The sequence below is a fragment of the Erythrolamprus reginae genome, chromosome 5 (assembly GCF_031021105.1).
Source record: "Erythrolamprus reginae isolate rEryReg1 chromosome 5, rEryReg1.hap1, whole genome shotgun sequence".
Lineage (NCBI taxonomy): Eukaryota > Metazoa > Chordata > Lepidosauria > Squamata > Dipsadidae > Erythrolamprus > Erythrolamprus reginae.
Genome location: NC_091954.1, coordinates 37,579,629 through 37,605,016, shown reverse-complemented (window position 1 = coordinate 37,605,016; position 25,388 = coordinate 37,579,629). Strand labels below are relative to the sequence as shown.

Below are 25,388 nucleotides of genomic sequence, written 5' to 3'. Positions count from 1 at the left end.
TTTGCATTACTGTCATTCCCTGAAAACTTAAAAAAGACCTTAAAAGAAGTTCCGAATTGTTATTTGAAATGAACTTCATTTGCCCACCATAATAGCTGTAACAGATCTGGAGGAGGAGGAGAATTGATTAAACATTTTTGCATACTTGCAAAAAGTATGAAAAAGAGTGTATGCAAGGCTCCAAAAGCTTAGCAAAATTGGACTGAGAAATGCATGTACCAATTTTACTAGAAATAGTCATTTTGATTGGAGACTTAAGGTGGATGAACCCAGCTTCCAGTTCAGTATAGCTTCTATAGATTCAGACTCTTAAGTTCTCTTCCCATGAGTAATTGGTTCAGTAATGTGAATTGATGTATCATGACAATATTGTTTTCTATAAAGCATTGCAGTCATAATTTTTTAAACGTGTATATTTAAAGGTGTCTTTTCTTTTTATTAGATGGAGGAATGTATCAGCAATTGGACAACCTATACCAGGAACTCGATTCATTGCTTTTAAAGTGCCCTTAAAAGGGGTTTGTATATAACTATATCTATGAAGTTAAATTAACTACAAAATAAAGTGAAATTCATTTTATATACCATATTTTCAGAGTATAAGACACACCATTCCCCCCCTAAAAGAAGGTGGAAATGTTGGTTCATCTTATAGTCCCAAAGAGCTGCTCCCACCTGCAAAGAGCTCCTGGGTGATGGGTGATGGCAAAAATGCCCCGGTTTTGTGAAAAACCAGGCCTTTTTTTGCCCATTTTTTCACAAAAATTGGGTGGGCAAAGGGTCTGGGAAGCCTGCAACAGAGTCCTCCTAGGGACTGGTGGAAGGCAAAAATTATTTATTTGTTATTATTTATTTATTCAACTTCTATGCCACCCAGTCCCAAACGACTCAGGGCAACTTACAATAATAATAGAAGTAGAAATACAAATAGATATAGAACAATAAAAAGAAGTCAAACATAATCTAAAACTATAAAACCCCATATTAAAAGAAACCCATTAGTTATAAAGTAGTCAATCCCATATATACATACCGTTCATACAGTGTGTCCCTGTCAGTTGTTAGTTCATCACTCGCCAGGCCTGCCGGCAAAGCCAGGTCTTTATAGCCTTACGGAAGGCCAGTATGGACGTCGGGGTAGTTGGTTCCATAGAGCTGGGGCGGCCACAGAGAAGGCCCTGCCCTATGGGAGGGATGCCCCCATTTTTCTAAAGGGGTGAAAAGTGGGCCGTTTTTCAGAAAAATTGAGGCATTTTTGCCATCCTCCAGCCCCCAGGAGCTCTGCAGACTTCCTAGACCCATTGCTTACCCCGTTTTTGTGGGAAAAATGGGCAAAAAATGGCCTATTTTCACAAAACCGACTGGTTTTGACTTCTAATTACCCCATCTAGCGTGACTGGAGGAGGAATTCTGGGAGTTGAACTCCACTGGTCTTAAAGCTGGCAAGTTCGAAGACTTGTGGACTTCCTCCCATTCCTGAGCTAGCATGACTGGAAAAGGAATTCTGGGTGTTGAAGTTCACAAGTCTTAAAACTCATTTGAAGTTTGTAAAAAGTACATGGTTGTAAAAAGTATTCTTCTACACTGGTATTTTATTTAATAATATATTACTACACCATTTGGTTCAGAATACTTTTTTCCTTGTTATCTAAAATCAGGTGCATCTTATATTCTGAAAAATACAGTAATCAATATTTGATTATACGTTAGAATCTGTCTAATAATACAGGTTCAATTCTAAAGAGGTGTTTTATAATACACTGGCCAAAAATGTAGCACCCTTGTAGTTAAGTTTGAACTTTGGACATCTGACTATTAACCTTCCCTTCAGAGGATAAGAGCCTTTTGTGTACTATTAAATAAGAACAATTATATCTTACAAGTACTTGTACACTGTACTTTTGATACTCTTTGCCATTAAATAGCTGACCTTCAATTTCAAAATTGCACATTTTTCAGTGATCAAATTCATTCAGAATATTGCACAAAATTTCCCCTAATTCACCCCTTGGTTCTTCCATAATTGTCTTTCGCTGAAACAACATGCAACTGTCACCACGCTGTCTTCAAACAATGGATTTCTACTTTCAAATACACCCACAACAATCTCGGTAACATCAATTCATAATTTTCACATACATTATAAACCTTTCCATTTAACCTGTACTTTCATGCACATATTCATCAACATCCAAGAGCCGGGGTGGCGCAGCAGGTAGAGTGCTGTACTGCAGGCCACTGAAGCTTACTGTAGATCTGAAGGTCAGCGGTTCAAATCTCTACCGGTTCAAGGTTGACTCAGCCTTCCATCCTTCCGAGGTGGGTAAAATGAGGACCCGGGTTGTGGGGGCAACATGCTAGCTCTGTTAAAAAGTGCTATTGCTAACATGTAAGCCACCCTGAGTCTAAAGAGAAGGGCGGCAGAAAAATCAAATCAAATAAATAAATAAATCTTCACATCAAGTTACTTTTATTTAGATCTGACTACATTCTTCCCCATTTTACTTCTATAAATATATATTTTTATTTTTCATTTAATTTAATTTACAGTATTTATGTATATACATATGCTTGTAAACATATGCTGTACATTTACGTCTCTTACATTTTTATTCATGTAACATAGCTTTGGCTTGCTCATTAAAACTGTTGAAAAGGTTTACATGAATTAATTTGAAAACGTAATAGGTGGAAAAAACATTTCTTTCTAATTTGGTTAGCACTGTTCCTAGTTCTACTATGGATGATGTTACTTAAAAATGGAAGAAAGAGTACAGTAATACCTTGTCTTACGAACCTAATTGGTTAAGGCGAAACGTTTGTAAGACGAAACATTGTTTCCCATAGGAAACAATGTAAAAGTGATTAATCCGTACAAAAAGGGAAAAAAATTGCAAAATGGCACTCTGCTGGGTGCCGCCGCCCGGCTGCCACCTTTTAAAACAGCCGGGGGGGCTTCTCGGCGTTCTCCCGAACCTGAACTTTTCAGGTTCCGGATGCCGCCGAGAAGCGCCCCGCTGTTTCAGAAGGTTACAGCCGGGAGGCGGAGCACCGTTTTTGTGATCAGCGGTGGCGGTTTTGGCCGATCTGGAGGCTAGAAAGAAGGTGGGACGTCTTCGTGACGTCAAAGCTGCGCCCATGGAGTTCCCTATTGGGATTCCTCACCTCCTTTCTAGCCTCCAGATCGGCTGAAAACGCCGCTGCCGATCACAAAAACAGCGCTCCGCTGAGTGGCGGCGCCCGGCTGTAACCTTCTGAAACAGCCGGGCGCTTCTCGGCAGCCTCCGGAACCCAAACCCAAACTTCCGGGTTCGGCGTTCAGGAGAACGCCAAGAAACCCCCGGCTGTTTCAGAAGGTGACAGCCGGGCAGCGGCGCTTCTCGGTGGCCTCCCGAACCCGAACAGTTCGGGTTCGGGAGAACGCCAAGAAGCCCCCCGGCTGTTTTAAAAGGTGACAGCCGGGCGGCGGCGCCCAGCGGAGCGCCATTTTGTGATCTGCGGTGGGTTTGTAAGCTGAAAAAAGTTCGTAAGAAGAGGCAAAAAATTTCCGAACCCCGGATTCGTATCACGAGGGGTTCGTATCATGAGGGGTTCATATCATGAGGTACCACCGTATTTCTGTTTGCCATAGATTTATTAAATTTATATGCCATCCATCTTTGTGTTGAAGCAACCCTGTATCTGATAAATAGTAATATTATCTAAGAATATACAGAGTTATAAATTGTAAAATATACTTCAAAAAGATGGAAATGCAAAGATAAAATATGTTTACTTCACAATTACGTACTCCACCTACACACTGTTTCCTTCTCTGTAGAACAAGAAGTAACTTCACTTATTTATCATTAATTCAGAATCATGGCACTGGATGAATGCTTTCAGAGTCTCCATTTATTCTGTCTGGGGAAGGGGATGTAAAAATTTGAAATATTATTTGTATTTATTAGATTAGATTTGTATGCAGCCCCTCTCCGTAGACTTGTAGATTATTGTTATCCCTATACAGTATCACCCTGTAGTAAAAGAATATATACAACTAGAGTAAAAAGAAAAACAACTTCAGGCTGTAAAGGACTGCTAGCTGAACTATTTATTTTTAAATTAATTATTTATTTGCTTAGAAACTACCTAATTGCTCTGAATGCTTATGTATTGTTTTCAGTTTGACTATTTTTAATTTAATGAGTCAGATATTTCTATATATGCATAAGAACATCTTTCCATACTGTACTTAACTTTTTTTTCCATCTTAGGCAATCAATCATAGACTTACACCAACTCAAAAGTTTACACCAAAAGATCTAATTACTGCAGTGAAAGCTTTCAATACAGAGCTTGGTTTAATCATTGATTTAACATATACAACAAGATACTATGATATCAAGGTAATTGTAAATAAGTATTTGATGGGGTTAATTAAAAAAATTTCACCCAATACTGATTTAACAATAGGTCGAGGTGTTGTGGAATTTTCAGTCTTCAGCGTGAGACGAACTGTTCTATAATAAAGGCAATGCCTCACCAGTAAAGAACTTACCTACCTGACCTGTTCATCAAGAGAAAGTTAATAGACATGAGAGAGAGAGTAGGTATTCTTTATAGCAGTTTCCCCAAACCCCACCCTAATCCATGGCCCAGGACTTGTCTGTAGCTTATTGGGAACTGGGCCTCACAAGGGGCAGGTGAGCTCATGAAGTTCCAATTGCGCAAGTGGCAGGCATAGGTATGAAACTCCCCTCACCATCACTGTTGTCGCCGCTGCCAGTCCACAGAGCCAGAAAGGTTAGGGATCATTGCTCTATATACAGGGGTCACCAACCTTTCGGATCTCAAGGACCACTAACTTCCCACAGACCACTAATGCCTAATGACTGGCTGGGTGGGCATGGCTAGGTGGTCATGTGACTTTATATCGTTCACATTGAGGGGTGTCTCGACAGCCTCTACTCGCCCTTCCCCTCCCACCCACCACTTGCCTGCCTACCTGGGTTCCCTAGGGGCCCAACAGGAAACAGTTGTTGGAGCTAAGCAGCCACCATTACAGTTGGCAAAACAACTGGCTCAGTTCAAATTGGATCTGACCAAAAAGGAGGGTCAACAGAAGCACCTCACTAAGGACTACGAGCATAGGCTTTCCAAACAGAGAGAAGACCTGCAGAAGTTCAAGGCCAGGTACCAGCTCCTGAAGGCACAGTGAGCTGGGATAATCAGCCAGTTCCAGGCAATAATGCAGTCCCACTGGAACAAGACCCTCTGCCTCTTCACCATCAGCAGTGCTTCCCTCCAGCCTTTGCCCAAAGCCCTGCACCAAGAGGCTAAAGCAGACTCCGTCAGAATTGCTGTCCTCCTTAGACATACACAAAGACCCTGAAGGGGGAAACTGCAGCAACACAAACGTTCATTGCTTGTTTCCGGCCCAGGGGCCAAAGTTTGAGGACCCCTGATTTATGCAATATAAAAAAATACAAATAATTTTTCTGCGGACCACCAAAATTTTCTCACCGACCACCAGTGGTCCACGGACCACCACTTGGTGACCACTGCTACCCTGTTTCCCCGATAGTAAGACACCCCCGATTGTAAGACGTATCGGGGGTTTCAGGGGGGTCGGCTAATATAAGCCGTACCCCGAAAGTAAGACATATGTCTTACTTTCGGGGAAACACGGGGGTATTGCCAGGGGGAGCCCAATGACATCGCTTCCAAGCTCCCCGCGCACCCCTCGCCCTCGCCGCGGCGCCACCGCCTCTTCCCCGCGCTTGGCAAAGCGAAGGACGGCGCTGGTCCGAAGCGAGCCGAGCGGGCAGCGGCTTGCAGCGAAGGCGCTCATCCCAGCAACCGAGTCCTGCCGAGGCTCGGCTGCAAGCGGCCAGCGAGGCCAACCGGCTCCGAGGCAAGCGGCCGGAGCTGCACCCTCCTTCGCCCGCCTCCTTTCCGGCAGGCAGGTGGGGCTGCCCAACTGCGCAGAGCGGCTCCTCCCCTCCAGACACACGCTTCCCCGACACGCGTCTGTGGCTCCACGCGTGCACGCCGCTTGGAGCCCTGAGGTTGAACTTGGAAAAGGGCTCACGAGGCTCCTGTCCCGCGGCTGCCCTTCTGGACTCTGGGGAGATGCCTTCGGGAACGCGACCCTTTCAATTTTTTTCCAATGTAAGACATACCCCGAAAGTAAGACGTAGTGGGGCTTTTGGGGGTAAAAAGAAAGTAAGACACTGTCTTACTTTCGGGGAAACACGGTATATAGCATCCTCAGCTTCATGTAATGGTCTTCCCTAAAAAGTATGTGCAGCACCCACCCTGTTGCAGTTCTTTACGGGGAAACCTGTAGCTACAATTTGAAGTGATTCACCAAACAGTAAAAACCACCCCTGGTTGGCCCTACTCACCCCTGCCCGTTTATCCGCTCACCCCTTCTACTCTGTGTGTACACCTGGGAAGGAGGAAAAGACCTTGCCAAATTTTTCTTACTCCCTTTGCAGCTACCTTCTGCAGCAGTATTCAACATACCTGCTCCTCGCCTCCTTCTCAAGCTGATACACATAGAGCAAACATGAGAAGCAGCCAGGTTGAATGATAGAAGACTTGGCTAACCTTTATGTCGGTTCTGTGGGCGTGGCTTGGTGGGGTGGTGCTGCCCCACTTGGCTGTGAGTGATGTCAAGTTGACCATGTCCACTCAGTTACATGACTCCCACCCCACTAAGCCATTCCCAAAGAACCATTATGGAAAAAATTTGAATGTTACCCCCGATCCCAACCCTGTTGGTTTTTCACAAAAGTTTAAAATCTTGGCTATTTATCTGGGCCTGGGGCTTGGAAAGCATTAGGGGCCCTGTTAGTTGGCTTTAATATTAATCATCAGAGCTGCTGTTTACACTTATTTATTTTACATATTTTTTATTAGAGTGTTTTTTGAATTGTTTAAATTATTTTATAATTTTAGAATTGTAAGCTGCCCCAGAGTCACTTGGCTGAGTTGGACTAAGAAGCTTAACAAACAAACAAACAAACAAACAAGGGATAATTTAAAGATTGCAGACATCCCTTCCAATTGTCACAGAGGCACTTAGACAATGAAATATCTATTTTTCAATAACTTCATAAAATGTTACTACTGGGAAAAATGTTAAAAGTATTTTCAAGTAATATAGAGTGTAGTCATGATAACGCAGGGGCATCAAACTCGTGGTCGTGGCAGTATGATATGACATATTGAGTCTTTTTTCCTCTTCACTAACCAAGATGTGGTCATGGCTGTAAGTTTGACAGCCCTGTGATAACACTTTTAAAACCAATAAACTAGTTGTGTTGTTACATGCCACACTACAACAGTTTGGCTTTATTCACAAGTGCTGTCACTATCAGAATTCCTATGAAATATTGCAATGTACCAAAGAACAAAAAATTGTAAAGATCTCCATCATAGAACTCACATTCAGTTCTGTGTTTGGAGATCAGTTTGTACTAACACAAGTTGAGATTGCTGAAACATACAAAATTAGGATTGTTCACTTAATGCCATTATGCACTGAATGAAATACTGAATGAAAAAGATAGTATTTAGTAATCAATTACTGTATTAACTATATGATTTGTTCATCTTTTCATTGCTAGGATTTGCCCAAAAGTATGGAGTATAAGAAACTTTTTACTGTAGGACTTGAAGTCCCAGATGATCCTACTATTCTACAGTTTAAAAAATGGGTCAGAAAATTCCTATGGGAAAATGCAGACAATGGTAAATAACAGCCGTCATCATTTCATGTTAGAGAGCCATAACAATTGGAAGTTGTGTATTTTTTTAGATTCCAATCATCATATAGGAATAATTACCCTTATATATACAGTGTCCATGAGAGGGGTGGCATAGAAATCCAATAAATAAATAAATAAATAAATAATAATAAAATAAATTATCCTAACTCAGAAACATCCAAAATAGCCTGAGGTAGGCTTCTTCATTCTACACAGAAGATGGAATGGGATGTCTTACACACACACTTGGTTATGAAAGAGTGCTACTTTCTACATAATGTACAGGTAGTCCTCAACTTATGACCTGATGTTTAAAGTTGTAAATCATAAAACGGGTCATCACATGACCAACCTGAATTTATGCCTTTTTTTTTTAGAGTAGTCTTTAAGCAAACATGATACTTGATTAGATTAGAACTGCCCCCACCCTCCTCGCCTTTCGTAAGTCTCTGAAAACCCACCTATGTCACCAGGCATAGGGTAATAAGATTGCTAATAAGATTTATGTATGGTATGATTGGGTTGTGTGGTTATTTTTAATGATAAGGGTTTTTAGATAGAGTTTTTAATTATTGAATTTGCCATATATTGTTCACTATTGTTGTGAGCCCCCCCGAGTCTTCGGAGAGAGGCGGAATACAAATCTAACAAATTATTATTATTATTATTATCATCATCATCATCATCATCTTTGAATTGTCATTATGTCAAGGGCTGCCCAAGTTGCATGCAGATCAACAAGCTTGGCCCAACTTTAATAGCATAAAACACCTATAAACCCCCAAAAAGCTGGCTTAAAACTTAAATCACTCCTCTCATAATCTAAGAAGTCTTTAGTGTTTTGCCTCTTCTTGATCGCACTTAGAGTTACATATGCAGTAGAGCCTGCTCCTGAATTCCTTTTTTTTCAAAGTTTCAGAGAAATGTAATTGCATGAATCCATTAAAGAGCAATATTCTTTTTTTAAAAGTTCGTCTTTGCATCATGCATTAACATATGTTTGCATTGTTTAATTTTTATTTTGCTCTTTCAATAGAGAAACTCATTGGAGTACACTGTACTAATGGAATCAATAGAACAGGTTACCTTATATGCAGGTAAGTATCACAGCAAACATTAAATAATTATGGTACTTCCACTCCAATGAAAGTTGAGTAATCTATAGTTGTATTTATATTCCTTTAGATATCTTATTGATGTTGAAGGTTGGGATCCAGAAACAGCAATCCAAGGTATTTGTGTGCCTTTTTAAACAAAATCCCAGGTTGATTGCTTGATTGAATAAGCTATTGCAATTCAAAATATCACTTCTCAAAGTATCATATGTGAATTGAAGAGTTTTCTCCCCTGCTTTCATCTCAGGTTCATATCACAAAAATAAGCTTCATGGAATTCCAGCAGGAAATTGGAAATGCCCTCCCTTCCTATATATACAAAAGCACTTTGCTCATCTATAACAAAAGGAGAAATATTTCATATCATTTCTTTAGATAGTCCAGATCTAATATTGCTTGCAACATTTGTGGAAACTTGATTTTGTGGCATTGTCTCCATGCAAAAAATGCGAGCAAATAAGCAATTCCCTTACTACAGGTAGCCCTTGATTTACAAAGGTTCGTTTAGCAACCATTCAAAGTTACATGGCACTGAAGAAAATGACATGATGGTTTGGACACATCTGACCATTGCAGCATCCCCATGATCAAAATTCAAACACATAACAACTAACACATATTTATGACTGTTGCTGGGGTCATGTGACCATCTTTTGCAAGCTTTCTAAAAGTCAATGGGAAAGCCAGATTTGCTTAACCCCTTTGTTACTAATTTAACTGCAATTGTTCACTTAACAACCGTGGTAAGAAAGGTCATAAAATGGGACAAAATTTAATAAGTGTGTCACTTAGCAAGAGAGATTTTGGGGTCAATTGTGTTCGTAAGTCAAGGACTATTTATACCCGTAATGGTAAAACTATGGCACATGTGATGGAAGTGGCACATAGAGCTATTGCCTGTTGCTCTTCCAGGTTCCGGCGTGCCAACCAGCTGGTTTTCACATCCACGGGCATGCCAGAAACTGGAAGAGCAGCTGCCCAGTATGGATGCAGTGTGGATGATTTTCCTGTTCTCAGTACATGCATGCATGTCGGTCACTTGGTCTTCTGACATGCATGCGTGTGCGAAAATCAGCAATGGCAAGAGCAATGGGTGCGCGTGCCAAAAGACATGGAGAGGGGATCCTGGCAGTCACTTCCTAGGGGAGCTCGACTACAGTAATCTGATTGGCCACTCTGGGAAGAGAATGCAACACTTGAAAAAAAACATCATGATCAAATAGGGCCACACTTTATGAGTGCGTAAGAAACTGAAGTTCATACAGGGGTTTTTTTAATAAGCAAAATTTTCCACAGCATTTCATACAAAATTGTTTACACACACACATACACACACACACAAAATTCCAAGTCACTGCAGTTACTATGACAACTTTGTTCAATATTCTATCTGATAACCATTTCCACTTAACAGGCAAATTCCAAGAAGTTTCAATTTACTGTTAAATGAGAATTTTGGTTATATTTAGTGACAATCATTATTAAGTACAATCTTTCTTGTTCTTAAGTAGAAAAAAATACTTTTAGGGAGAAGGAGTTGCACGGAGTCTTGGTCCTAATTTGCTAAATTCAGCTGAAGGAACATTTATATGAGAAGCATCCTTTTGCTGTGTGGTTTTGAAAGAGAAAATTTCTATATCAGCGCATTATCAAAAATCCCCAAAGACAGAAGTCAGATTCTATAATTATGTGCTATCATTGAACTTTTTCACAATAGCTTGTCCATTTTTCACCAAGAGCACTGTTTCACATAACTCATGTTCTTGCCATCTGTTTAGCATTTGGAGAAGCACGTGGTCACCATATGGATGGTCATATATATCTGACAGATCTTAAAACTCACCCAATGAGAAGGTGAGTCTAATCCTATTCTTGTAGAATATGTCCCGTTCTGTTCTGACACATTTTAAATAAATTTCCGTCTTTATTTTTTTCTGAAGTTGATCACAAAAGGTAGAATATTCATTGCCTTTTTAAACATTTGATAAATAGACCCCAAACTGAGAAAGTAGAAAACTAATAGTGAAGCCTAAAAGATTTAGGCAGTTGATATAGTGATAGAAAATACCTGCAAGAGTACAGCCATTCTCCATGCTGAGGAAGGAGATGGTAGTCATGAGGGCTTAGTTCGCTGTCCCAAGCCAATCAGGGCCGAGCAACAAGTCTTTAAAGTGACTGCTGGATCCACCCCTTCCCCAGTTATTCGCTCGATCCTGACTCAGAAGGACAGTTGTTGGCTCACTCTCAAAGGCCTTTTTCTCAAACTCCTTCCCTGGTGTCTTCAATTTTTCACCAGGTGGCTTTGCTTTTAATTCTACAAAACTATGATAAGTTACTACTGTACTTCATTTCCTTAAACCGCCCCTTCCCTTCCCCTTCATTGCAAGGGTATTTAGAATTGGACGTCCTCCTCGATCCACAGCTGACATTAGAGCACCATCTTTCGGCTGTGGCAAGGGGGGCATTTGCCCAGGTTCGCCTGTTGCACCAGTTGCGGCCCTATTTGGACCGGGAGTCACTGCTCACAGTCACTCATGCCCTCATCACCTCGAGGTTCGACTACTGTAACGCTCTCTACATGGGGCTACCTTTGAAGAGTGTTCAGAAACTCCAGATCGTGCAGAATGCAGCTGCGAGAGCAATAATTGGCTTCCCCAGGTATGCCCATGTTACACCAACACTCCGCAGTCTGCATTGGTTGCCGATCAGTTTCCGGCCACAATTCAAAGTGTTGGTTATGACCTATAAAGCCTTTCATGGCACCGGACCAGAATATCTGCGAGACTGCCTTCTGCGTACGAATCCCAGCAGCCGGTTAAGTCCCACAGAGTTGGCCTTCTCTGGGTCACGTCGACTAAACAATGTCGTCTGGCGGGACCCAGGGGAAGAGCCTTCTCTCTGGCGGCCCCAACCCTCTGGAACCAGCTCCCCCCAGAGATTAGGCTTGCCCCACCCTCCTTACCTTTCGTAAACTCCTTAAAATCCACCACTGCCGTCAGGCATGGGGGAACTGAGATATCTCCCCTTGCCTATGTAGTTTTATGTATGTTATGTTGTATGTATGATTTTTAAATACTGTAATGGGGCTTTTAGATTTTTAATGTTAGATTTATTATAGACTTTTAATATTAGATTTGTCATTGTATATTGTTTTATCACTTGTGAGCCGCCCCGAGTCTGCGGAGAGGGGCAGCATACTAATCTAATAAATAAATAAATAAATAAATAGTCTTCCAGCGCTCTCTCAAAAAGCCGCATTTAAATTAATCAGCTGTGAATCAGCTTGTCGTTTTAGCCCCCAGCTTCAGTGGCGCACCCAAAGCTCTTTCATTTAAATGATCAATTTCACAGCCGCGTTTCTTCCTCAACCATAATTAGCTGGGAAGCGGCTCATTGTTTAAGCTCCAGGCTTCAGCAGCGCTTTTATTTAAATATTTCAACTCCACAGCTGCGCTTCCACCATAAACTTAATCAGCTGATAAGCGGCTTGTTGTTTAAGATCCTGACTTCAGTGGTGCGAACAGCGCTTTCTATTTAAATAGCTCAACTTCTCAGCCACGTTCCCGCCTTAACCTCAATCAGCTGGGAAGCGGCTTCCTCACTGGCGCCCGGCTTTTCCTGCTGCGCCTCAACTTGATTAGAAAACAAATAAATAAACAAATACAGGAAAGCCTCCCTGCCATTGCCAAGCCTATTTGTTCCCGGTAGCTAGCAACCTTATTTCCAATTGCCCCACTGCTATCCCTCTGCAGAGATTTTTTTTCTGAGGTAATCTGATGCTTGGTCTAGCGTGCCAAAATTAACGGCTTCAACAATAAACGGACACAATAGAGTGGGCCGCGAGCGTTAATCCTGCACAGCCTGGTTCTTAGGTTCTTTTGGCACCAAGGCTCACCCAGCCTGGGCCCTCCCAGTGGATTCTACAGTAATTATTTCAACTGCAGGAGCGCTTAAGCTCCCTGAGGGGTTTAGCTCCCTGCAATTCCTAAACACCTTCTCTCTAGAGCGGCTCTAGGGGAATAAGAGCTGCAGAGACCCTTACTAGATCAAGGGCTAGGCTAACAATGTGCACCTGAAATTGTCTGCTAACAGTCTGCTCTACCAATTCGGAAATTTTAAACCTTTCCATGGCATCCAAGAATTCAAACCCAAACCCCACTGGCAAAAAGTGCACCAAAAAAACCAACAGGCCTTCTGAAGAACTACTTCCTCCACCTATGGAACAGGTCTCTTCTAGGCCAAAAAATAAACCTACCAGAGCCGAGAAATGTAGGGACAAAGTTCTACAGAAATTGTGCAATAAATCCTCCAAGAGACTCAGGTTACAGACACAGGAACCATTCCCTGACATCATAGCTAACCCAGTTACTTTAAAGTTACTTTAAAGACTTGTCGCTGGGTCCTGATTGGCTAGGACAATAAGCTAAACCCATATGACTACCGTCTCTTTTCTATGCATGAGAAGATGCGTTCAGGTGAGTATCCAACACCTATTTCAGGGAGACTATAGAAAAGTACCCTGTAATCCATAGAATTATGCTATACATCCTTCTCAGAACTTCTCCATTCTTTCATTAGATTTAGTGTAATCACACTATTTTGGTATTTTTTCATTGTATCCTCAGCAAAAAATATGTTTTATTCTCTTTTGAAATTCCTTAGCAACCTGGGGATGAATATGTGGGATGCTGATGGAGATATTGGGCCTCCGCCCGATGACCTAGATGGACATATGGATCGATTTCCAATTGAAGAATATCCTAGGTAACTGCCAAAAATGTATTTGTCTTCATGTGGTAGGAGAATTGTATTACATCTAACTTGGGTTTTTTTCCCAACCCTGAGGGAATTATTATTATTTTTGAACATTAAAAATATTAATGTATTTATTTTCAAGCTTTATTTCACATTGCTATTAGTAGTGCAGAAAATTGTAAGCAGGATACAAGTCAAGAGTAAGAAACTTCATTCCTGCATTTTTTTCATTTCCTTTTTGGTTAGCTGGAATCCTTACTGACAACTCACTAGCCTTTTCACTGACAGCAGGAAAGCGAGGTTTTCATAGCCAAGTTGAAATGAGAATTAGACACTATGCATAAGTGTATTTACATGCACCATATAGGTCAGAAAAGATGTTCATTAAGGGCAAACTAAATTCTAAACAATTTTGACAAATTTACATTTGTCCTTTTAGAATTTGTTTTTGTTAGTGTATATACTTGATTTTCTTAAGAAATAATACTTTTTTTTCATGGCAGGCCTGTTAAAAGACTAAGAGTTTATGATGATGGTCCCAATGACTTACCAGAACAGATCCGAATGAGAGAGTTTGATTATATTAATAAGGGCCCTGGGCAACGTCGAAAACCATATCATGATCACCAGTTTCATGATGACATGCAGTCACCACTGCCACAAATAAGACAAAGGCATTTCCCTGGCCACCAGTTTCATGATGACTGCCAAGAAGAAATGGAGATTAAAGATTTAAAATTTAGTACAAGAGAACCAGGGCACAGATTTCAACCTTTTGAAGACCACCAGCTTGATGATGACTTTCCAGGAAATGTATCAGTTGGAGACATTAATATGAACCATAGTCAAAGGCATAGGCATTTTGCTGACACTCCTTATAACCATAGACCGACAGGTAGCCACTTCAATAGAGGCCATGGGGAAAGACGAAGACCATTTTACAATCGACAGTCTAATGATAATTTTCAGTCATCCTTGCAGGACCAAAATCAGTCGTTCCTGAACAAGAGACCTGTGGAAAGACTAAGACTGTTTCAGAACTGTCCTGTTCGTGATGATGTCCACTCACCTATGGGAGATTTTGAGTATGTGACTAGGGGATGTGGACAAAGAATGGTACCTTTTTTTGATCAGCAGCATCACAGTGAATTACAAAGAAAATTGTCATCAGAAGATTTTGATGATGAAGAGTCCGATAGAAGAAATAGACCATTCCTTGATAATCAGTCATACTGTGATTTTAGTGAGAAGTCACAGCTGAATGATTTCCAATACAGGGGACCTGAACAAAGGCTGAATTATTTTAATGATCATTCAACTCACGAGCCATATGAGGAATATTCTGAAAGGTGAGAATGATTGATTAGCTTCCATAATATTATATTTTGTTTATTTTTTTCTTTAACAAACAGGCATCGATAACAAATTGATAAAACAGGCATCATTGCCCTTTAATTTGTTACTAATAGTTTGAATTATGTGTTATACAGAACCAGATGCAGATTTTTTAAATGCATTTCTGTAAATAAATTCATGCTACCCAGTTTACATTTTTGATATATGATTATATTAATGGAACAGGCAACCATCAGTTGCCAAGTGTTTGAATTTGATCACTTAACCATTGGGATGCTGTAATGGTCATAAGGGTGGGAAACGGTCACGTCATGCTTTTTTTGTGCCATTGTAACTTTAAACAATCACTAAATGAACTATTATATTAAGTCAAGGACTACCTGTATACTGTAGATCAGGGTTGTCAAACTCTCATCACGACGGCGTCATGCGATGTATCGGGACTTTTTTTCCCTTTCACTAAACTAGGTGTGGGCATGGCCAGTGTGTGACACATCCGGCCTGCAGCCCATACTTTGACACCCTTCTGTAGATACTTTCAATTTAGAATGGAAGATTAAATATAAATACTGTGAATTTTAAATGAAATGAAAGAAAGAAAAAGTATAGGTTGGGTATCTCTGAGAACAGATCTGCATTATTCTGATAGACTTGAATGAATGGGTGGGAATAAGACAACAGAATATAGAAACAGTGATTGATCTTTTTGGACATCCACAAATTAATAAAAATGGTGGCTTAGTATCTGTTTTGTTAAATATCTATACTTAATATTTAAGCATAAAAAAGGAATGAATATAATTGCTTGCTTTGATTATGTTGAAAGTTTAACAATAAAAGAGGGATGTTTTTAAATGCAGGAGAGATCATTAGATGATAGGATACAGAATGACTTAAGGAGGAAGTGTATATGAAAGACAAAGAAAAATGAAATAAACTAGAATGGAATAGAATAACCACAGAAAGAACATATAAATATTGTATTTTAAAATAAATTATACGTGAAAGGGTTATTGTTACAAAATTATGAAAATACAGTGATACCTTGTCTTACGAACTTAATTGGTTCCAGGACGAGGTTCGTAAGGTGAAAAGTTTGTAAGAAGAAATAATGCTTCCCATAGGAATCAATGGAAAAGCGATTAATACGTGCCAGCCCAAAATTCACCCCTTTTGCCAACCGAAGTGCCCGTTTTCACACTGGTGGGATTACCCTGAGGCTCCCTCCATGGGAAACCCCACCTCCAGACTTCCACGGTTTTGCGATGCTGCAGGGGAATCCCAGCAGGGGAATCCCAGCATCGCGAAAACAGGCGCTTGGGCTGGCAACGGAAGTCCGGAGGTGGGGTTTCCCAGCGAGGGAAGCCTCAGCGAAATCACAGCATCGTAAATGCTGTGATTTCGCTGAGGCTTCCCTCGCTAGGAAACCCCACCTCCAGACTTCTGTTGCCAGCTGAAGCGCCTGTTTTCACGCTGGTGGGATTCCCCTGAGGCTCCCCTCCATGGGAAACGGGCGCTTCGGCTGGCAATGGAAGTCTGGAGGTGGGGTTTCCCATGGAGAGGAGCCTCAGGAGAATCCCACCAGCATGAAAACAGGCGCTTTGGCTGGCAACGGAAATCCGGAGACGGGGCATCCCAGCAACGGTGGCGGGTTCATAAGGTGAAAATAGTTCGGAAGAAGAGGCAAAAAAATCTTAAACCCCGGGTTCGTATCTTGAAAAGTTGATATGACGAGGGGTTGGTAAGACAAGGTATCACTGTATTGTTTTAGTGTACTGTATATGTAGAGGAAAAGATTGTCATAAAGAATGTAGTTAAATGCAATGAATAATTATGTTGAAAGAGAGTGAAGGATGTTGAAACCAGAGTAGAATTAAAAATAAGTCATGGGATTTGTGGGAGTGAAACTGAAACAAGTGTATCGCTAAAAATACTGTATTTTAGAGTTTTGTATGATGACATATGAAAAATGAAATTGAAACAATTGCTGTAAATATCAACATTCAAGAAAGGAGAATAAAAGGGAAAAATGTTGTGAGATTGTTGAAAACCCAGTATAGATGGTAGCAAAAGAACAGGATCTATCACCTTTTCTGATTAACAAATATTATTTATTAATCTAATATGGCCTGCAACTTGTAAAAACTTGTATCACCTGCAGCTCACTTCATCAGATGTATGGAGTGACTACACTGATGTTGGGTTTAAATTGAGATGAGTTGGAAAGGAAAAGAAGAGAAGATTGGTGGTTTTGTAAATACAGGCTACACATGAGTCAGATGACAAGTACCCTATCAATAATTGTAATGTATTAAAAACCCATTGATACATTGGATGCGAGTTCAACAAGTTCTCACTTGATGGTGCTGTTTTAATTATCTTTTTCCCCCCCTTCATCACTTGAGTTCTGCTACGGAAGGTCCTGGAAAGTTAAAATGCTCTCCTTTGAGTTTTTATATCAAATTAATTATTTTGTGCAAAGCTTGCCCTAATAGAATCCAGTGGAGCATTTTTGAAAGATGATGGCACATGGTATGGATAGGATAGATACAGATGGCATAAATGAAGAAATGTTTAAATATGAATTTGCTTTGCTTACAAAACCAACTGTGCCTGGGAATTGGTATCATTCTAGTATCCTGCCAGAGGGTTGAACCCTGCTGTCCTCTAAATGACCCCTAAAGTCTTGGCTCTTTTCCCAGACTTTGAGCAAAGGTAGGATGTGACCTCCCCGTGTGAAGAGTTTTGCATCTGTTCTATGTTCCTTTTCTGTAGTCTAATGTTATTCTGTTTCTTTGTGCACCACCAGAATCACTGACGTGCAAGTTACGAAATTAAATTATTTATAAACAAATAACAAAATAAAATGTAAGAATAAATTGAATACTTACCACAAACTTCAGGATCAAGCAGAGAATAGGAAGGAATGTGTTATGTCTCTTTGGTTGTGTCATATATTCATGGATTTATAAAAGATGTTTGCAATGATGCAGAGTTGTGCTAATTGGGGGCATGAATTATGGAATTTTTATACACAGACAATGCCTTGTTGTTGAGATCCTGTATAATTTGTACTAATGATAGGTAAACAGCAGGAGTGGATTCTAACTTTCCCCACTACCAGTTCGCTTCCTCCCACGCCGCATTGGCATGCCTTGTGAGTGAATACGCATGACAAAAAAAATCAACCCCCTAATAAAGCCAAAAACAAGGTGGTACAGTGCTGGAAACTTGGCTTCTGCGCATGCGCAGAAGAAAAAACAAATTCCAAGACCACCACCATCCCAAAAATTTTTAAAAAGATGGCGGCCTCCAGGGACTTGCACTAACCGATCCAGTTACATGACATCATCATGATATCATTAGTGGTTTGCTACCAGTTTAGGCAAACCAGTCCCAACCGGGAAGAATCCACCTCTGACAAATAGTATGATGCAACAAGAATGTAGTAAAAGTTAAAGTATTAAATCACAAGTAAGTTTTGGAATGAATGAAAACTACACCTAAATGTGTAAAAAATGCAGGTAAATGAATTTGTAACTTTTGCTTAAATATTTTGTAAAGATAGGGAAATGAAGAAATTTTAAGACATGCAATTACTAGTATAAAGGTGATAGGCACTAATCTGTTATGAAAATATTTACTGAAAATTATAACCGAAGAAATGTAATGGTTTAATGGAATGGAAATAAGTTACTGAAGTTATATGGTAAAACATGAACAGGAGTGAATGAGTGCTGAATAAATGTACAGTGGGTGGACAAAAAAATGGAAACACTTTTTGGCATCATATTTGAACAATGTTCAAATCAATCAAAACTTGACATATTTTAATATTTTTTTAAAACATTCTGTTATTTGATATGTTTTTTTAAACTATCTTTTTTTAAATAGAAATTTAAGGAAATTGGTTATAACCTTCTAGAAATGGCAAATCTCTCAGACTTTCAAAGAGGCCAAATTGTTGGTGCTGGAATGGCAGGCGCTAGTGTAACAGAAAGTGCCCAAATGTTTGGCATTTGAAGAGGTAATGTCTCAAAAGTAATGACTGCTTTTGAAAGAGAAGGGAAAACATCCTCAGCCAAGCACAGGTCTGGTCGAAAGTCGAAGTTGTCTGAGAGAGACCATCGGACTCTAAAGCGAATTGTTAGAGCGGATTGCAAGACCACAGCTCCTAAAATCACCGCAGATCTCAATAGACACGTACAGAACCCAGTTTCCACAAAAACTGTTTGAAGGGAGCTTAACAAATCCACGGAAGAGCTGCAATTAGAAAACCTCTGCTCTCAAAGACAGATGTTTCAAAGCTTTTAGAGTGGTGTAGAAAGCACCAGAAATGGTCCCTCAAGCAGTGGCAAAATGTTATTTTCTCTGACAAATCATCGTTTTCCATTTTTCCAACCTCCGGCCCTGTTTACGTTTGGAGACAGCCAAAAGAATCATTTCATCCAGACTGCCTTCTCCCAACCGTCAAACATGGCAGGGGTTCAGTGATGATCTTCGGTGCTATTTCTTGGAAATCCGCCGGGCCAATGATTTCCCTTCATGGAAGAATTAACAGCCATCGCTATTTAGGAATGTTGGCCAACCAAATTCATCCTATGGTTCAAGAACTGTTTCCAGAGGAGGATGCCATCTTTCAAGATGATAATGCACCAATCCATAGAGCAAGAATTGTTAAAGAATGTCACGAGGAACATTCTAATGAAGTTCAGCATCTCATCTGGCCACCACAATCACCAGACCTCAACATTATTGAACATTTGTGGTCGATTTTAGAGATTCAAGTAAGAAGTCGATCTCCACCACCATCGTCTCTAAAAGAACTGGAGGGTGCTTTAACTGAAGAATGGGCTAAAACTCCTTTGGAAACAATTCACAATTTGTATGAATCTATACCTCGGAGAATTGAGGTTGTATTTGCCGCAAAAGGTGGACCAATACCATATTAAAAGATACTTTCATGATTTTTCAAGGTGTTTTCATTTTTTTGTCCACCCCCTGTAGATTGACTGCTAAATTGAATTCCAAATATGAAAGAAACATATTGAGGAAGTTTGATCAACAATGGTGAACCGTTTTGCCCTCAGGTGCTGAAATGTGTGTGCACTGTCGCACATGCGCAAGTGCCCATAATGCAACATATCTCCCGTACATCCCACCTCCAGAAACCTGCATGCATGACCCCCATGCATACGCACATGAAACACCCCCACACCCCCGGTATTTGGCCTCACATCTCCAAACAGCGTTGGGGGCATAGTTCCCTCTAAGCTGAGCAGTGAGCAATCGCTCAGTTAAAAATCATCATCAACTCAGAGTTTTCCAAACCTGCCCAGAAGCCGAGAGGGAAAGAGTGAGAGGGAAGGAGAGAGAGAGGAAGAGAGGAAAAGAGAGAAACAGATAGAAAAAAGAGAGGAAGGAAAAGAGAAAGAAAAAGAATGGGAGTAAGGAAGAGAGAAAGAAAATCAAAATCTAGTTTGAAACTAGCTCAACTATTTAAGTGGCATTTTGATATTGACAGAGTTGCCCTATTATGAGCTCACTGTTATAGACACACAGTACAGTATTTTATTTTGAAATTCTCTGAGGCAAAACAGGGTGGGTTTTTTATTTATTTGTTTGTTTGCTTGTTTGTTTATTTATTAATTTATTAATTATTTTTGTGCCGCCCAGTCCCGAAGGGACTGCCGCTCAGACACTATACTTTTCCGCCCACCCCAAAAAAAATTAGAGGGAACACTGGTTGGGGGGGGGGGAAGCTTCCTTTCCCCAAATGGAGCTGGGAGGTGGGAGGAAGTCTTGCATGCCCAAATAGCGCTGGTGTGGAATCTCCAGAGATCTGAGAAGGCAGAGGCCACAGAATGTGAGGATAAAGCATGCACTTGTCTGACCTGAAAATCAGCTGGCTGGCGGGAGGCAATGGCTCCTGCATGTCACCTGTGGCACACGTGCCATAGGATCGCCGTCATGGCAATAGAATATAAAGTCGCAGGAGCTAGAGAAGGCAAAGAAATTGTTAAAATTTCTAGCAAGGTATTTTTATTGGATCCTGGGTTCAATGAACCAATCTTTTGATTAATAATGCCAATTAACTATACAAGTAGTCCTCAACTTGCAACATTTTGTTAAATGACTGTTTGAAATTACAACGGTGCTGGAAAAAGCGATTTATGATCGTTTTACACATTTACAATAGTTTCAGGTTCCCCCAGTTATTAAAATTCATGTGTTTGACAACTGACTTATATTTATGACGGTTGCAGTGTTCTGGAGACATGTGATCATCTTATATGTTCTTACGACATGCACAATCAATGGGGAAGCCAGGTTCATTAACAACTTCAGTGATTCATTTAACAACTGTGGAAAGAAAGGTCATAAAATAGGGCAAAACATTCTCAGCAACAGAAATTTTGGACTGCATTTTAGTTGTAAATTGAGGATGTATATTATCACACCTATTTGTTCTTCATTGCATATTTTTTTAAACAGTTTATTCTTTGGGTCTTTGGTTTACTCTGAGCTTGGTGGTTTACTTGCAGAACCCAAGTAGGTACCGGTAATATTATCAAAAACTAGTGAATGTGGGATGTGCTCCCTTTTTATAGAGTAGTTTCTAAGCCAGAGTGGTGGAGATGTGATTTTATTCCCCTTGGTCATTTATTGATTAGAGTATTATATTCTGCTGAAAAAGTTTTTTCTTTTCCTTTCAGAGGCTACCATTTTCCTTCTCGTGAGTTCTACGCAGAACCTCCCTTATTTCACAGAGGTTATGGATCTGATAGAGATAATTATAGTAGAACTTGCAGGTAAAATTGTGATTGTCACTGTAGTTCATGCAAAACATATAGAAACATAGAAGACTGACGGCAGAAAAAGACCTCATGATCCATCTAGTCTGCCCTTATACTATTTTTTGTATTTTATCTTAGGATGGATATATGTTTATTCCAGGCATATTGAAATTCAGTTACTGTGGATTTACCAACCACGTCTGCTGGAAGTTTGTTCCAAGGATCTACTACTCTTTCAGTAAAATAATATTTTCTCATGCTGCTTTTGATCTTTCCCCCAACTAACTTCAGATTGTGTCCCCTTGTTCTTGTGTTCACTTTCCTATTAAAAACACTTCCCTCCTAAACCTTATTTAATCCTTTGACATATTTAAATGTTTCGATCATGTCCCCCCTTTTCCTTCTGTCCTCCAGACTATACAGATTGAGTTTATTAAGTCTTTCCTGATACGTTTTATGCTTAAGATCTTCCACCATTCTTGTAGCCCGTCTTTGGACCCCTTCAATTTTGTCAATATCTTTTTGTAGGTGAGGTCTCCATAACTGAACACAGTATTCCAAATGTGGTCTCACCAGCGCTCTATATAGTGGGATCACAATCTCCCACTTCCTGCTTGTTATACCTCTAGCTAATCACTACCCTTAAATCCTTCTCTTTTGAAGTTTTTGCTAACACAGAACTGCCAATACAATACTCAGATTGAGGATTCCTTTTCCCCAAGTGCATTATTTTACATTTGGAAACATTAAACTGCAGTTTCCATTGCTTTGACCATTTATCTAGTAAAGCTAAATCATTTACCATATTACAGACACCTCCAGGAATATCAACCCTATTGCACACCTTAGAGTCATCAACAAATAGGCAAACCTTCCCTACCAAACCTTCCCCTATGTCACTCACAAACATATTAAAAAGAATAGGACCCAGAACAGACCCTTGTGGCACACCGCTTGTAACCTGTCTCTGCTCAGAATACTCGCCACTAATAACTCTCTGATGTCTACGCTTCAGCCAGCTGCAAATCCACTGAACTATCCAGGGATTAAGTCCAAATAATATTGTTTTGGTTCACAAACTAATTAAAATTGGCTTCAGGTATTCTATTAAAAGGCTTAATGTATCCCAGTCCTAAAAAGGTGTATACATTGTATGATTGTAAAACTGTATACAGTTCTTCTTTTTCAACTTTAACTAGAGGACAGTTCTTCAAGAGCACCATATGTCATTTGAAAGACTTAGGGTGCTGAGGAGCTCTCTAAGAGCTCCAAGCTGCAGGAAAGGTGGGGGCTGCTGCAATCCCGGCAGCTTTGGGGGGCTCTTGCTACTGGAAGGGAAATCGCCGCTGTTGCAGCCACAGGAAAAAAGTTTTTGAAGCTCCTTACAGGTAATAAAACGAAGCAATGAGGAAAGGAGCCCCCCAAAGCTGCCGGGATTGCAGCAGCCCCCACCTTTCCTGCAGCTTGGAGTAGCGAATTTATTTATCCCATTGGAAATAAAGAAAATAGATTTAATTGGTTCCCAGCGAGTTAACACGGGCTGGGAACCAATTAAATCCATTTCCATTATTTCCTATGGGATAAATAAATTCGGTACTCGACCAAATCGGTTCTCGACCACACTTCTGGAACGAATTGTGGTCGAGTACCGAGGTGCCACTGTACTGCATACAGGAGTTCTCAATTTAAGACTGTAACAGAGCCTGCCCATTACGATTGTAAGTCATGACACTCGTAAAACAGGATACCATATGACTGACCTAGTTTTATAACCTTTTTTGCAAAGGTTACTAAGCAAATCATCATAGTCATTAAGTGAATCTGGGATCATTAAGTCAGCCCATTGTTCACTATGTGCCTCTTTTGCCACAATAGGAATTAAACTTTCAGCAAAAAAGTTGTAAATTACAACCATGTGTTGAGATGCTGCAAATGGCCATAAGTGCAGGCTGATTGCCAAGCACCCAAATGCAGTCATGTGATGGGGGGCAGTTATCCAAATTTAAGAACCAGATGATAACTAACTTTTCAGGAGTTCATCATATCATATGGTTGAAAGTTGAGGACTACAGTACTTGTAATCTACAATTCTATATGAGTAGATTTAAGGGATGTTTTCCAAGACATATTGTACATGAAGCATGCCCCATGTTATTAAAAAGATTAAGAATCCTAGAGAGGATACTGAGCAAATTAGAATTGTTCCATATTAGAACATTCGTCTCATCACATATTTCAGTAAAACAGCTTGATGGTAGAAAGCCAATGAAAAAGGACTACCACATGGAATCTGTAATTAGTATAATTTGAAAAAAAGGCATTTTCTACATTTATTCTGAAATATTCATTCTCTAAAGAATATTCAGTGAAATAATGTACATTCTGATATTTTTCTTTGAATTAGCTATTTGTTTCAATAAAGTGAAACCAATATTTGTATGTGTCATTGTTACAAATTATTTTGCTCATTATAACATTTGATTAATAATTTTTTTTTCATATTATAGATCTGATTGCCCTGATGATTACAGGAAAATCCATTCTTCGGAGGTAATTAACAGAGGAGGAAAAGCTAGATTTGCTCCATATTCTTCTTACCCAACCCTTCACTCTTCATCTTCACACCAGGAACTGAATTCAATCTCATTGCGCAGTGGGAGGGAACATCAGTGTGAAATTAAGAGAGAGATGAGCCAGGGGAAAAGATTACCAGTTGTAACAATTGATTATAATTATGGCTTGCCTTTAGACTATGCTTCTGAAGAGGACGACAGAGCTCATTATGAATCACATGCAACAGAGCACTACATTTTGAAATGAATTGGATGTGTACTTGCATGCATTATTTTATAAACATCTTCCTGTATATTGGCTAAAATACTTCTGAAGTTAAAAACATGTTTCATTATTCTATATTACAAAACGTATCTGTAATAAGTCTAGTTCTGGTTTTTTTTCCACATTTAAATGATAAATAATTGCTAAAAACAATGCATTTTAGATTCTCATTCATGAGACTGAACAACCATAACCACGAACAACTGCAAATTGTTCTCCCTGCTTTCCTCAATATGATATGTATGAAATGTTTCAGCTAAAATGTAATAAATCAGTAATAAAGATTACTGATTTTGATAGAACTTTACTTTAAAATAAAGTAGGCTTTGAAAGGAACGAAAAATATATAAAGAGTTTTTAAAAATCAGTTCTAGTAATGTCACTTATTATTTTAATTAGATTTTTCAATATTTCTTTTGGAAAATGCATGTAAATGTTGTTTCAGGAATAAAAACCCTGTCACACTAGAAAAAAAATAAACTTGAGATTTGTGTTTAGTTATTATACCTATATTATATCAATATTTCATTTTTTAAATGAGCAAGACAGTTAGAAATCAGCTACTGCCGCCTTTCCTTCCTTCCTTTCTTCCTTCCTTCATTCATTCCTTAGTCCACTCCACTCCATATACCCCCGGCCCATGCATGCTTTTACAGCATTCTGAATAGGTATTGCTGAATTCAGAGTTTATGTTTCAGTTTTTAAGGACATATTACCATTCTGATTTCTCAGGAGATGATAAATTAATGAGTTTCGTGGATATTAGACAA

The 25,388-nt window shown here is 39.8% G+C and overlaps 1 protein-coding gene across 4 annotated transcripts in view; it reads left to right on the top strand.

Annotated features, from left to right (window-relative positions):
• The window catches only part of LOC139167678 (uncharacterized), a 39,036-nt gene extending 13,938 nt beyond the window's left edge, over positions 1 to 25,098 (top strand). For 3 of the 4 annotated variants that reach the window (XM_070752416.1, XM_070752417.1, XM_070752419.1), the window contains exons 3-12: positions 443 to 518; positions 4,257 to 4,388; positions 7,617 to 7,740; positions 8,794 to 8,854; positions 8,943 to 8,989; positions 10,651 to 10,726; positions 13,535 to 13,636; positions 14,131 to 14,976; positions 21,700 to 21,795; positions 24,288 to 25,098. In XM_070752416.1, coding sequence (XP_070608517.1) covers positions 443 to 518; positions 4,257 to 4,388; positions 7,617 to 7,740; positions 8,794 to 8,854; positions 8,943 to 8,989; positions 10,651 to 10,726; positions 13,535 to 13,636; positions 14,131 to 14,976; positions 21,700 to 21,795; positions 24,288 to 24,600 — 1,873 coding nt within the window. In that variant the 3' untranslated portion in view covers positions 24,601 to 25,098. The remainder of the gene's footprint in view (positions 1 to 442; positions 519 to 4,256; positions 4,389 to 7,616; positions 7,741 to 8,793; positions 8,855 to 8,942; positions 8,990 to 10,650; positions 10,727 to 13,534; positions 13,637 to 14,130; positions 14,977 to 21,699; positions 21,796 to 24,287) is intronic. The other variant, XM_070752418.1, reaches the window with a different exon arrangement.
• The last annotated feature ends 290 nt before the right edge of the window (positions 25,099 to 25,388 follow it).